The sequence below is a fragment of the Poromitra crassiceps genome, assembly GCF_964638095.1.
Source record: "Poromitra crassiceps genome assembly, chromosome: 20".
Classification (NCBI taxonomy): Eukaryota; Metazoa; Chordata; class Actinopteri; order Beryciformes; family Melamphaidae; genus Poromitra; species Poromitra crassiceps.
In genome coordinates, this window is record NC_139637.1 from 3,905,370 (window position 1) to 3,918,792 (window position 13,423).

General features: G+C 43.9%; 1 protein-coding gene across 1 annotated transcript in view; it reads right to left on the bottom strand.

Moving 5' to 3' along the window:
* hspg2 (heparan sulfate proteoglycan 2) overlaps positions 1-13,423 on the bottom strand; it is a 148,529-nt gene that overhangs the window by 24,708 nt on the left and 110,398 nt on the right. Inside the window, exons 45-53 of the mRNA XM_083657119.1 lie at positions 13,137-13,223; positions 12,780-12,835; positions 11,730-11,894; positions 11,035-11,145; positions 8,676-8,776; positions 7,768-7,948; positions 4,366-4,425; positions 966-1,088; positions 295-447 (exon numbers count right to left, since the gene is read on the bottom strand). Coding sequence (XP_083513245.1) covers positions 295-447; positions 966-1,088; positions 4,366-4,425; positions 7,768-7,948; positions 8,676-8,776; positions 11,035-11,145; positions 11,730-11,894; positions 12,780-12,835; positions 13,137-13,223 — 1,037 coding nt within the window. The remainder of the gene's footprint in view (positions 1-294; positions 448-965; positions 1,089-4,365; positions 4,426-7,767; positions 7,949-8,675; positions 8,777-11,034; positions 11,146-11,729; positions 11,895-12,779; positions 12,836-13,136; positions 13,224-13,423) is intronic.

Below are 13,423 nucleotides of genomic sequence, written 5' to 3' on the forward strand. Positions count from 1 at the left end.
GTTAATGAGGTGAGACAATTCCTGGAACAAGTAACACTGCATTGAAAACAAGTGGACATATCTTATCCCATCGGCATGATTTGTGACTAAATATTTGAAGACATACATTGAATTCATACACGCACACACACACACACACACACACACACACACACACAGACACACACAAACAAACAAACACACACACACACACACACACACACACACACACACACACACACACACACACACACACACACACACACACACACACACACACACACACACACACACACACACACACACGGAGCATACTTTGTATATAGAGGGCCCCCCGTGCTGTATGTTCTCCATGGGTGTTGAGGGCCTTGCAGGTGTACTCTCCCTCGTCGGCCTGCTCCACTGCGGTGAAGGTCAGCACGCCTCCTCGCACCACAGCTCTGGGACTCATTCTGTTACCTGGACCTCCTGTCACATCAGGTGCTCATTAAGAACATCTACATCTACATGCCCAACCTGTGCTCCAGGGCCCACTGGTGGGCCATGAAGGTATTGCAAGCGGGCCACCAAATCATTAGCAAAACATTACGATCTTCGTGGGGGATCTTTTTTTTTTAAATTATGTATGAGAACACAATTTCTCTGTTGTTGGATGATACCGTTATTTAATTTGTAATCAATTAATGAATTAGCCTATTGCAGACAGACCCTCACTTTTAGTTTGATGTCTGTGTGGTGCTGATGGACAGTTCCTTTTATGGTTCAAATAGAAAGTACTCTGAGAAGGTATTATACCATCAGATGTGGGCCGCAAACATTTTTGAGATTTTTCCTTGAGTCGGAAAAGGTTGAGAAGCGCTAAGCCTGGTAAAGCAGCCGGTCAACGTGAACTCACATTTCATTTGGTTCTGCAATGAGGTTCAACAAGGTTCAAGCACTCTGAAAGTGGAACGTGTCAAGAGGTCAAAGGTCAAAGCAGGTCTTACCTATCCACTCAATGGCAGGAGTCGGGTTGCCAGTCGCCGTGCAGCGAAACTCGGCCCGCTGGCCCTGCTGGACGTTCAGCACTGCAGGACCGACAGTGGCCACAGGCTGCGCCCCCTCAGCAGCTACAGGAGGAGACACGCCAGTCAGGCACAGCTCAGAGAGGACAGACTGAGACAGCTCAGAGAGGACAGACTGAGACAGCTCAGAGAGGACAGACGGAGACATCCCACAGGTACATGGAGAGATAAGAGTGAATAATGCAGACTGGTTTATTGGTACCAGAGCAATTTAGAGAGAGAGTGGCGTCAGCGGAGGACCAAAAATGCGTGACTCATTAGCCAATGAACAGCCAGGAAGGGGTCTCGCGCTACTTTTGAATGCTAAAATAAAGCTGATAATGGAAAATTTGAAAAAAAAAAAAAAAAAAAAAAAAAACTTTCAAAGTACAACACAAACTGTCCATTTTGCTGCAACTCGACAGTGCTGCTTAATCCAGAACCTTACTTCCTGGAACTCTTGAGAGTAAAAAAAAACTGGTCCATTGGAGTAAATGGAGATGTCGCGACTCTTCTAGATACACGGCTCTGATTGGTACAGCGTGAAATAGGAAAGCCTATCACAGGGATCTATTAATCTATATCTATGCTTGGGCAGTCTACAGACTTAAGCTGTGAGGAATCTCTTGGCTGGATGCATTTGATTGAGCAGACTGGGTGTGTGTGTGAGAGAGTGGCGGCCTCTCTGCCTGTGCCCCGCCCACCCTTGGCAGCCTAAAAGGCCTGAGAGCAGACGAAAACAGATGAGAGGTGGCAGGCCAGCCTTGGCATGGCCTCTGGGGCACATTGCTGCCTGCCTGTGCCAGATTGGCTGGCTGCTCGGGCAGCGTATTCAATCCCATATGATCCCCGGGCGACAGAGCCAAAGAAAGCCCTCTTTCAGTAGCCAGGGAGGAGTACGATGCTATCTAAGCGGGGCTAAAAACCCTCTGGGACTGGACCGTCCTGGGCTGGGCTGAGACTCTCTGACCTAAGTGATACACACACTCTCGGGCTGAGAGACATTTATCATCCTGTATGTACGGGAAGCAGGGCAGACTTGACAGCCTGAAGTCTCCACTCATATTGAAGTCTCGAATGATTTTGATTTATGGCTATATAATCTATATGGATAAATAATGTATCCCCGAGATGTCTTATAATGTCTTCATAATAGGCGTGGGTTTTTAGAACGTCTGTAGATGAAACTGTACGAGTACATTAAATATGTAATAACATAGAGAGAGTATAATTGGAGTTCTCTTAAGAATATTGCATAGCGAGCAATCGAGATCTCATTCGCCATGTGTCAGTTTAAAGGAACACTCCGCCCATTTTCAACCAGCTTTGTATCATTAGAACATCAGTAGTATATCAGAAAACTGTAAACGGTTTTGAAGTCTGTCATTTAATTTGACAGTTATTGAGTGTTAAAGTGTGGACCAGTGACATCACTGGTCCACACTAACTCAAATTAATAACTCATTAACTCAAATCAACTCTCAATAACTGTCAAACTATTCATCATTCATCTAGTTTGACAGTTATTGAGAGTTGATTTGAGTTAATGAGTTATTAATTTGAGTTAGTGTGGACCAGTGATGTCACCAGTTATGTCACTGGTCCACACTTTAACACTCAATAACTGTCAAATTAAATGACAGACTTCAAAACCGTTTACAGTTTTCTGATATACTACTGATGTTCTAATGATACAAAGCTGGTTGAAAATGGGCGGAGTGTTCCTTTAAGTAGACGTCCCGCCGCCGTTGCGTGAGCAGCAGATTGAGACGTATTGAAAGCAGTGTGGGCGTGGCCAGTCTGCTACCAGAAGCAGGTGATGTCACATGACCTAATGAGGCTGTGGTGGGATGTATTAAGCACAGTATGATGTTTGAAGACCAGATGACCCAGTGCAGCATGGCTCCTGAGGAGGAAGCGAGGTGAAGAAGACAGGGAGGAGAAGAAGGGAGGTCTCCTGTCTCTGAATGTTGACAGTGTCACTGACGAAATGTAGGTGAGCGTGCAGCAGCTAATAATGTAATGACTACGGTTGGATTTCTTTTGAATGCTTTTTAATATAATGCAACTCTTAATAAGTTCAAAATGTAAACAAACCTGCTAATTTAATAAGTTAAATTAGTTTATTACAGAACCTGGCAATAAGAGGTGCAAAATGTTTAAGTTATGATGTAATAATAATATTGATGATGTAATAACTTATATTAGTTATTGGATTTTTATTTATATTCTTTTTATTACATTATTAGTCCATTTATTATTTAACCATAACTAAACAACATGTTACACCCTTATGAAGTAATAAACCATAAACGTGTACAGTCTATCACACCAATAAGTTTTAAAATATCTTTGTTGTAAAGTTATTACATTATCACCTGCTACAGAACATCCTGAATACACTTCACCTACTCCATACGAGTATTAATGCAGTGGGTGTTTTTGAAGTGCTGCTGTGAAACTATTTTCTATTTTGAAGGTGAAGCCAATATAGAGAGCCAAAGTGAACGTCACTTCCTGCTTCAGCATGTGTACCAAAGGATTTCATCTGCCACTTTATTTTCCATAGACATTTAGTAAAATGCTTATAAAAATAGTTTTACTTGGTCAAACCAAGCGATTCAGCTATATTCAGAATCCGGAGAGACCATAGAACATTTCATTCTGACCCCAAAAAATATTTTCGTTAAATCCGCAATTTTTTACGTTTTGGTCCGAGTGAAATGTTCTGTGGTCTCTCCTGTTTCTAAATATAGCTTTGGTTTGGAACAAGTAAAACTATTTTTATAAGCATTTTACGAAATGTCTATGGGAAGATAAATGGTGAATGAAAATCTCTGGTACGTAGGCTGAAGCAGGAAGTAGAACGTTCATTTTGGCTCTCTATTGTACTAGTGACGTAACTGGACTCAACATTCAGGAGGAGTTTCCCATAAGATTGAACATGCACTTTTTTCCTGCAGTGATGGACCCTCATGAACCTAAAGAGCCAGGTGGGACCCAGTAATGCTCATGTACAATCTTGTAGGCCTGGACTTCTGTGAGGAACTGCTATCAGCAGATACTAGATGGTGCTGGAAACAATTATCCATCTTTAGCTCTCAGTTGATCTAAAGATGTTTTCTTACCGACAGACCATTAGGCAGGACGGGCTGTCCTGTGTGTGTAGTGAGCTTCTAGCAGCTGTTGCAGGGCTGACTGTACATGGGCGCTACCAGGCCACCAACATCTCCATGCTGTGGTGGATGAGTGCATGCAGCATGACAGAGAGAGAGAGAGAAGGGAAGGGACGGGTTCCTCCAGGGAGCCCAGCAGAGAGGAAACCATGCCCATGCTGACTTACGCTTCCTATGTCCTTCAAACATTTCATAGGCTGTGTAAAACATCTGAGTCTGTGAGGCCTCTGGAGATGGGGGGGGAGGGAAGGAGGGGAGAGGATAGGTCAACTGACACGTCAGTTCTCCAGGGAAGCTGTGGATCACCTCCCCACTCGATCGGGCCCGATTTGACTGATCACATCCCTTGGGGATACTTATTATATCCGTCTCCGTCCGTGAGCTGCCAGGGTTTTGTCCCGTTTGGCTCCGACAGTGCATCATTTATTTAGACATAATGTAAACACACAAAAACGATCGCAAAACAAAGCTGAACTTGAATACAGCTGGCACCGACTTGGAGGATTTTTCCACTGCAGTTTAGTTTTGTTCTTCTGATTGTGAGAGCGCAATCCGTCCATCATCCATGACACTCAAGAGTTGAGTGTGTTAAAAAGTCAGTGCCATTGTATTCATAGTTGCATGCACTTACCTGAAATATATTAAAATGAGGTAATTTGCACACAATGCATTGATGTGTGTTGGTTAGAATGACCTTATGGATTGTAACATTATCTCATGCTTATCTTATCATTATTTTTTTATCATGTTTTTTTTCCTGATTTGTCTCCCATTTTCTCCCCAATTGTACTCAGCCAATCCCCCCTGCTGTCCTGGTTGTTGCTCCACCTCCACTCTGCTGATCTGGGGTGAGCCATAGACTAGCACACGCTTCCTCGTGCCGATACATGCAGGTGCAGTCACCGGCCACTTCTTTTCACCTGACAGCGAGCAGTTTCACCCCAGTTCCCCTCCCCCCGAACAGGTGCCGCGACACGACCAGAGGAGACGCTAGTGCAGCAACCAGGACTCATACCCCCCAACAGCCTCCCTCCCGCAGACAGGGCCGATTGTCTCTGTATGAACGACGTCTGACCAACCCGGAAGTAGCCTACCGCTGCCGGGAATTGAACCCGGGTGGCCCCCCGGTGGTAGGCACGTGCTTTTACCTCGACACTACCCAGACGCCCACGCTTATCTCATATTCAGTACGCGCTGACTGAGAATGTCAGATGTGTGCACATGTAAATAAATGTTGTGTAGTAGCCAATGAAACGCCCAACAATATTCTTCTTATCCTGTGGATCCAAAGTCAAGCTACAGTGCAAAAATGTAAAACACACACACGCACGCACACGCGCACACACACACACACGCGCGCGCACACACACACACACACACACACACACACACACACACACACACACACACACACACACACACACACACACACACAAAGAACATGACAACATGGCTATGAGAAGGGTGTAGCAGCTCAAAGAAACATAAAGGTGTAAAGAATAGCCACACACACGACATGCAAGTTAGTAAAAAGAAGCAGTATTAAACAGTTCTGTTATAGCTTATGTTCTACAGCTGCTATACAGCTTGTGGTTATGCTATCGTTTAAATACCCCATCCATAAACGTTCCAATCACTTTGGTCTATTGTCATTATTTTAATCAAATTGTTCTTTTCACAAAATATTTTCACAGTTAAGATAAATACAATACAATGTGACATTGTGTATATTACACCAGTTAGGTATTCTTTTAAAAAAGCAATATAAAATCAGTAAGAGGAATCTCTTTACAATAGCACCTTTGGATACATTTGCACGTTACATTATATAGTCGTTATGAGAGTGAACAAATTTGAAAACAAAAACATTGCAAACGTGATAAAAGTCATCCAGACCACATGGTAAATAAAATGGTTTTGAAATGTGCCCCTGCGTGTAATAATGAGGTGTTAAAAGTATAAAAAAATAATTTCTTCTCAAAACAGTTTCAGATCACTTTTCTTAATAGCCTCAATGTAAACACACATCATGCAAAGTCATTGCATTCACATGGCCAATTCCCTCCAAAGATCCCTCAAATAAATCTAGCAATAAAACAAGCCAAATGTTTCTGATGTATTTGATTGTATGGCAAAATTTGCGGTTAACATATTTCAATCGATCAATCAAAAAATGACATTGATTTCAACATTCCAACAACATTGACAACTTCAAGATGTAAATAAAAGGCTGATCGATAATGAACACATTTGAGCTGATTTCTGACAAACGTAGGATACAAGCATTTTCCCTTTTCCTTTGCATTTCAAGTCAGATCGTACAAAAATCATTTTTCCCGACTAAGCCTACGTAACACTCGATACAAATAAGACTCACTCCCGTCGACATTGGTGTGTGGACCCTCATCGAATTCAAATCCTTACTGCAGCGATATATGAAGCAGCCATATTCCAGTGGTATAACAGCACGTTTCAAAACGTAACCACGAGCTCAGCTACTGCATGGCTGATAGCACCGTTTTGATCATCGATATTCATGAGAAACACAGTAGAACTTTCAGGGAGAACACTGTATAGAATGGAACCAAAAACAACAACAACAACAAATACAACAACAACAAAAAAACAAAATGGGTGGAACTCGGGTTCTTCCTGGTTCTCTTCTCGTGCGGAGACACTGGAGTCCTCTTTGAATGTCAGTCCCAGAGTCACTAAGCAGCACCCACCATGGCGTCCGCATCTCCTCGTCATCATCAATACACTAACAGCTCGGGGAAGGGAGGAGCCCAGGATCCCAGGGCAGAAGACAGCAGATAGCAGCACCCTGTATGTCAAAGCTCTAGCAGCAGAAACCGAACATCTCACACCAGCGATCGAGAAGCAACCGAACCACCACCACCAACGTTTAATTCAACCCACATGAGAAACAAAAAAAGAAGTAAAACAGGAGTAGCTTCAGTTGAGATTCAGCAGAAAACGTCCCCCCCCCAGAGTCATTCAAACGGCCGCTTACTTAGTCGAAGTCTAATAAGGGGGACGTGTAACTGCATGATCCCAAAAGGAGCTTTTCTACCCGGGGGCGAGGACTAGGAGAAGACTTTGAGTGGAGAGTAATTGAAACGAAAACACCAGTGTTGGCCCCATGTGTTATCGAGAAAAACATTGTAGTCTAAAGTTTGAGTTTAACAAGACCCACAAGCTGTATATTTCCTACGAAGAGTTCCTACGAAGCGCAGGAAGATCCAGAGATTAGAGACACACACAAGACGACACAGTCAAAAGCGCAGGACTTGCAGGTAACTGATAATGACATGGTTTCTGAGAGCAGAGGGCGCGAGAGGTTGGAGGGTTAGAACTGCTGCAGGCTTATTATGCTATTCAGCCCTGAGTGTTGTTGATAGTGCATGATGGGAAATGCAGTCAAACAGGGAAGCATGCACCATTCCAAGATGGAGGGAAGCTGGGGGGGGTTGCGGCGGGGTGGGTGCTACAGGAGCCAGAGCCGGTGGGGTTGGCAGAGGAGGCAGAGGGTGATGGGTAGTGGGGATGCGTCGCCAAGGATCACGAACCTGGCACGTAGAGGATGGCGTTGCCCTCGTCCATGGCGAACATGTTGGAGCCCGTGCAGACGTAGATGCCCGCGTCCTCGGGCTGGACGTTCTGGATGGTCAGGATGCCGTTGAAGTCCATGGCCCGGCTGGGCAGCTTCCCATTGCCCTGGCGGGTCCAGACTAAGGTGTAGGCTGGTGACTGGAGGGCAGGGCGGGAGGGGAGGGAAGGGGTGAAGGCACAAAAGAACACACACATCACAAGCTGGAAACCACCTAACAGCCCCACACAGTGGAGAAGAATGCTGTCTTTGTAGACATTATTAAATGAAGCTTTGCATTGTTTACAGTATCAGACTGCCTACTACTACCACTCGGTATGCAAGACAACCACACAACTATTATGACCACTGCATTTGTCATTGTACATTTAAATGCTAAAAGTGACTATTTAAACATAAATCATTTCAATGAATATTTTACATTTGTAATTTTGCATAACAATAGAGAGGCAAAGTGACCGCCTACTTCCTGCTTCAGCACTGTACCAGAGATTCTCATCCGCCATTTATTTGACCATACACATTTCGTAAAATGCTTATACAAATAGTTTTACTTGTTCAAACCAAATGGTACAGAGATATTTAGAAACAGGAGAGATCGCATAACATTTCACTGGGACCAAAAAGTTTTTTTTTTTTTTTTTTTTTTTTTTTAAAGTTTTGGTCACAGTGAAATGTTCTATGGTCTCTCCCGATTATAGCGTTAGCTGAACCATTTGGTTTGACAAAGTAAAACTATTTTTATAAGCATTTCACGAAATGTCTATGGGAAAATAAATGGCTGATGAAAATCTCTGGTACAGTGCTGAAGCAGGAAGTAGGCGGTCACTTTGCCTCTCTATGAGACCCGTAGTGGCCCGGTGGTACCTTGCTGGTGGCGGTACAGATGAAGCTGATAGTCGAGCCCAGCCTGACGCTCTGGGCTTTGGGCTCCTCAACAGTCACCTCGATGGCTTTGGACGAGACAGCTGGTGAAGCACAGAGAGACCGTTAACTTACAACGACTGTTCAGAAATACTGTGTGTGTGTTAGGGCATTCACGACTCACGACTAGTGAATTTTACTAGTCGACTAGTCGTCCCTAAAGGTAGTCGACTAGTGGTTTTACTAGTCGACTAGTCTGTGAATGCCCTAGTGTGTGTATTGAAATTGATAAAAAGATAAAGCTTTGCTGTTAGCCACTAAATTAGCGAGAGACCTTACAAAAAAAGTCTTGAGACTCTAATAACTCACAGTTTTTAATAAAAGCATAATTTGATGAAACGTTGCCATACCAGCAACAAAGCATGTTTTTTTTATTAGTTGTGTTTTTCATAGTCTTTTCTTTCGTTATTTTTTATATTTGTATGCATTACTGCCAACCTGGGGTTCCCTCTTCAGCTCATCAAGGGGACAGAGTCTCACACTGATCAAATCAAGTCATGAGCTGAATGTAAGAGTGAGGCTGATGAACCTGTCATTTCGCAGCAGCAGGCGTGACACGCATGAAAACATCAGCTCCTAATCAACTCTGCTCCACTCCCCATCCCAGTTAATCACAGTCATCAGTCACAGCACGATGCACCGGGTCACATTCACTTTGAAGGCACGCATTGTATTAGCAATGATGGACGTGGACGTGACGTGTCTGACTCGTCAAACTCATATCGTTTTTCTCTGCTGCTCTTTGACACTCATCTTACCCCAAGGGCCTTCAACCTTCACCCCAAATACCAAGAGTGTGCTGCAACCAGAGACGGTCGACTGACGTGAAGATGAGCTCTTACACAATCAGTGGTTAAACAAACCCAGATCCAGCACATGGGCTGGAGAACCTATGTGTTTATGGTTGTAGACTGATACAGTGTGATGGAGAGAACCTATGTTTTTATGGTTGTAGACTGATGCAGTGTGATGGAGAACCTATGTGTTTATGGTTGTAGACTGATGCAGTGTGAGGGAGAACCTATGTGTTTATGGCTGTAGACTGATGCAGTGTGAGGGAGAACCTATGTGTTTATGGCTGTAGACTGATAGTGTGAGGGAGAACCTATGTGTTTATGGCTGTAGACTGATGCAGTGTGAGGGAGAACCTATGTGTTTATGGTTGTAGACTGATAAAGTGTGAGGGAGAACCTATGTGTTTATGGCTGTAGACTGATGCAGCGTGAGGGAGAACCTATGTGTTTATGGTTGTAGACTGATACAGTGTGAGGGAGAACCTATGTGTTTATGGCTGTAGACTGATACAGTGTGAGGGAGAACCTATGTGTTTATGGTTGTAGACTGATACAGGGTGATGGAGAACCTACAGTATGTGTTTATGGCTGTAGTGTAGACTGATACAGGGTGAGGGAGAACCTATGTGTTTATGGCTGTAGACTGATGCAGTGTGAGGGAGAACCTATGTGTTTATGGCTGTAGACTGATACAGTGTGAGGGAGAACCTATGTGTTTATGGCTGTAGACTGATGCAGTGTGAGGGAGAACCTATGTGTTTATGGTTGTAGACTGATACAGTGTGATGTAGAACCTATGTGTTTATGGTTGTAGACTGATACAGTGTGATGGAGAACCTATGTGTTTATGGTTGTAGACTGATGCAGGGTGAGGGAGAACCTATGTGTTTATGGTTGTAGACTGATGCAGTGTGAGGGAGAACCTATGTGTTTATGGCTGTAGACTGATGCAGTGTGAGGGAGAACCTATGTGTTTATGGCTGTAGACTGATAGTGTGAGGGAGAACCTATGTGTTTATGGCTGTAGACTGATACAGTGTGAGGGATAACCTATGTGTTTATGGTTGTAGACTGATACAGTGTGAGGGAGAACCTATGTGTTTATGGCTGTAGACTGATACAGTGTGAGGGAGAACCTATGTGTTTATGGTTGTAGACTGATACAGTGTGAGGGAGAACCTATGTGTTTATGGCTGTAGACTGATACAGTGTGAGGGAGAACCTATGTGTTTATGGCTGTAGACTGATAGTGTGAGGGAGAACCTATGTGTTTATGGCTGTAGACTGATACAGTGTGAGGGATAACCTATGTGTTTATGGTTGTAGACTGATACAGTGTGATGGAGAACCTATGTGTTTATGGCTGTAGACTGATAGTGTGAGGGAGAACCTATGTGTTTATGGCTGTAGACTGATACAGTGTGAGGGAGAACCTATGTGTTTATGGCTGTAGACTGATGCAGTGTGAGGGAGAACCTATGTGTTTATGGCTGTAGACTGATACACACTTGTGACGACGATCTCAGCATGGCTCCTGTTAGTGCTGCGCTGGTCTCGACAGGTGCAGACGTAGACGCCGGCGTCGCTGGCCTGAACGCTGTGGAAGTACAGCTCCTCTCCTACACACAGAAGAGGAGAGGACATCTTCACTGTCACATTATGGGTGAATGACAAAGATCACAAACAACACATTTCGACAAATAAAAAGCATCGTTTGCAGTCTTCCAGCCAATCAAATGCTTTATTCAAGGGCTCTCTCAATCTCACTATGTGTTCACTACTAGTTCTCTACAGCAGTGGTTCTCAAATGGGGGTCCGGGGACGCCCAGGGGGTCCGTGGCACTTTGCAAGGGGGTCCGCGAAAAGTTTTAGGGAAAATAAAAATGAAAACCTTTTTTTTTTTTTTTTTTCGCAAAAGATTCATAGTTCAACGAAAACATTTTATGCTTTAAATCTAAAATGGTTCATGGATTACATTCTAATCTAACAAACCTATCAATTAAAGTCAAGCACGTTACCGTGGAAACAATTAAACTTAGCCCAAAATCACAAATCAGAATGAGGGGGTCCCCGGTATATCTTCTATCTTGTAAGGGGTCCTTGGCTGAAAAACATTTGAGAACCTCTGCTCTACAGGATCATCTCTACAGGATCATCTCTACAGGATCTTCTCTACAGGATCATCTCAGCACATCTGCTGCACCTTGTCTGCGTCTGTCAGCAGTGCTGGACACGGGCCGGCCGTCCTCTCTGGACCAGTAGTAGTAGTGCGGAGGGGAGCCCGTCACCTGACAGCGCAGGGTGACTGAGACGCCCTGGGCTACCAGGACCCTCTCTGGGTAAACCTTCACCACCAGGGAGGCTGCATCTGTAGGGGTCAAAAGGGCATAACAGACCCGTCAGAAAGACACTGAGGTATGTCAAAGGACGTTGTTGAGCTACCTGTTTAGAGGAGTGCACATACAAACAGGCACCATGGCTCTAAGATGTTCTCCCGTGGGAAAGGTTCGGTCAGTGTGTATTCACCTTATGTTCAGACCTTACAGTGGGCCAAATTTTTCCGGGTCCTTTTAACACTTCCGGCGGTCACGACGCAAAATAAGAGAGTTGTTTTTGGAGCGGACAGTGAAGGGGGTAAAATAAATAACGTAGCCTACTACTTTGAGCCGGTACACAGCAAGCAAGCGAGTATCCACTGTTAGCCAGGTCAGATAACGTTATCGTCGACAATGACGAGCACTTTCTTGTAAAACATACCTGGACTCCAACAAAGAAGCTTCAGATAGTTTTCTCTCCTCCGAGCGCTCGAGCCACTAACGTCAATAAGACCCGCAGACGTTAAGGTAATTCCCTGGAATGCGAGACTTAACGAGCCAGTTACATGGCGTTGCATTCTTAGACATTGCCGTTTGCTTTTATTTGGTATGTTACATACAATTGGCTAAATTATTAGTTAATTCAGAGTTAGATGATATTGGAGCAGCCAGCCATTTTATTTTATTTTATTTTTAGCTGGAAGTTTTGATACGGCCACACAACCAGGTCAAATGGGCGTGGCTACATAAGGTGAATAGCATCATCACATTATACTACATCATATATCTACACACAACATAGGTTACATACATCATAATACATACTACACATTTTTACTAGATTGCATTACGATACTACACAATTACAGCATTTCTTTGGAATGTGGGAGGAAAACCGGAGCACTCGGGAGGAAATCCGCAGAATAGTGTCCACTTACCATTGTATGTACACTTCACTCTCTGCTGTGGGTTGCCAACATATCCAGTGGCACAACTGATGAAGGGGAAAATAGACTTAGATAGTGAAGAATAGAATCATCGCAGACAGGTCATGAAAGGTGAGTCTATGATAGTGTTAACGTTAGATCTGGCTCAGGTCATGAAAGGTGAGTCTATGATAGTGTTAACGTTAGATCTGGCTCAGGTTTGAATGGGTTAGGTGGGAAGGGGAATGCACTCAGATATTACATTGTGACAGGGAAAGTGAATCAATCAAAATGAGGTTTGAAATGATTCCCGGAACTATTTTGCCTCCAGGTCTGGTGAATGTGGAGGGTTATTTGGGCTGATCTTACCTTTCACAGTACTGGCCCGCGTACCCAGGCTGACAGGCAGTACACTGGTAGCCTCCATTACCAAGGCTCTCACAGGTGGGGGAGAACCTGTTAATTGAGTTATACACACACACACACACACACATGGGCAAGGAGCTAGTATGTAGTGAATAAACATGATTTAATATGAACTTTCTCATGAACTCTCTCTCAAAATGCAAAATTATCCATCATGTTGACAACACTTGTTTCAGAAATAAAACGAGTGGATTTGCACTGGAAGCAAGTGTAATTATCTCACCCCGTTC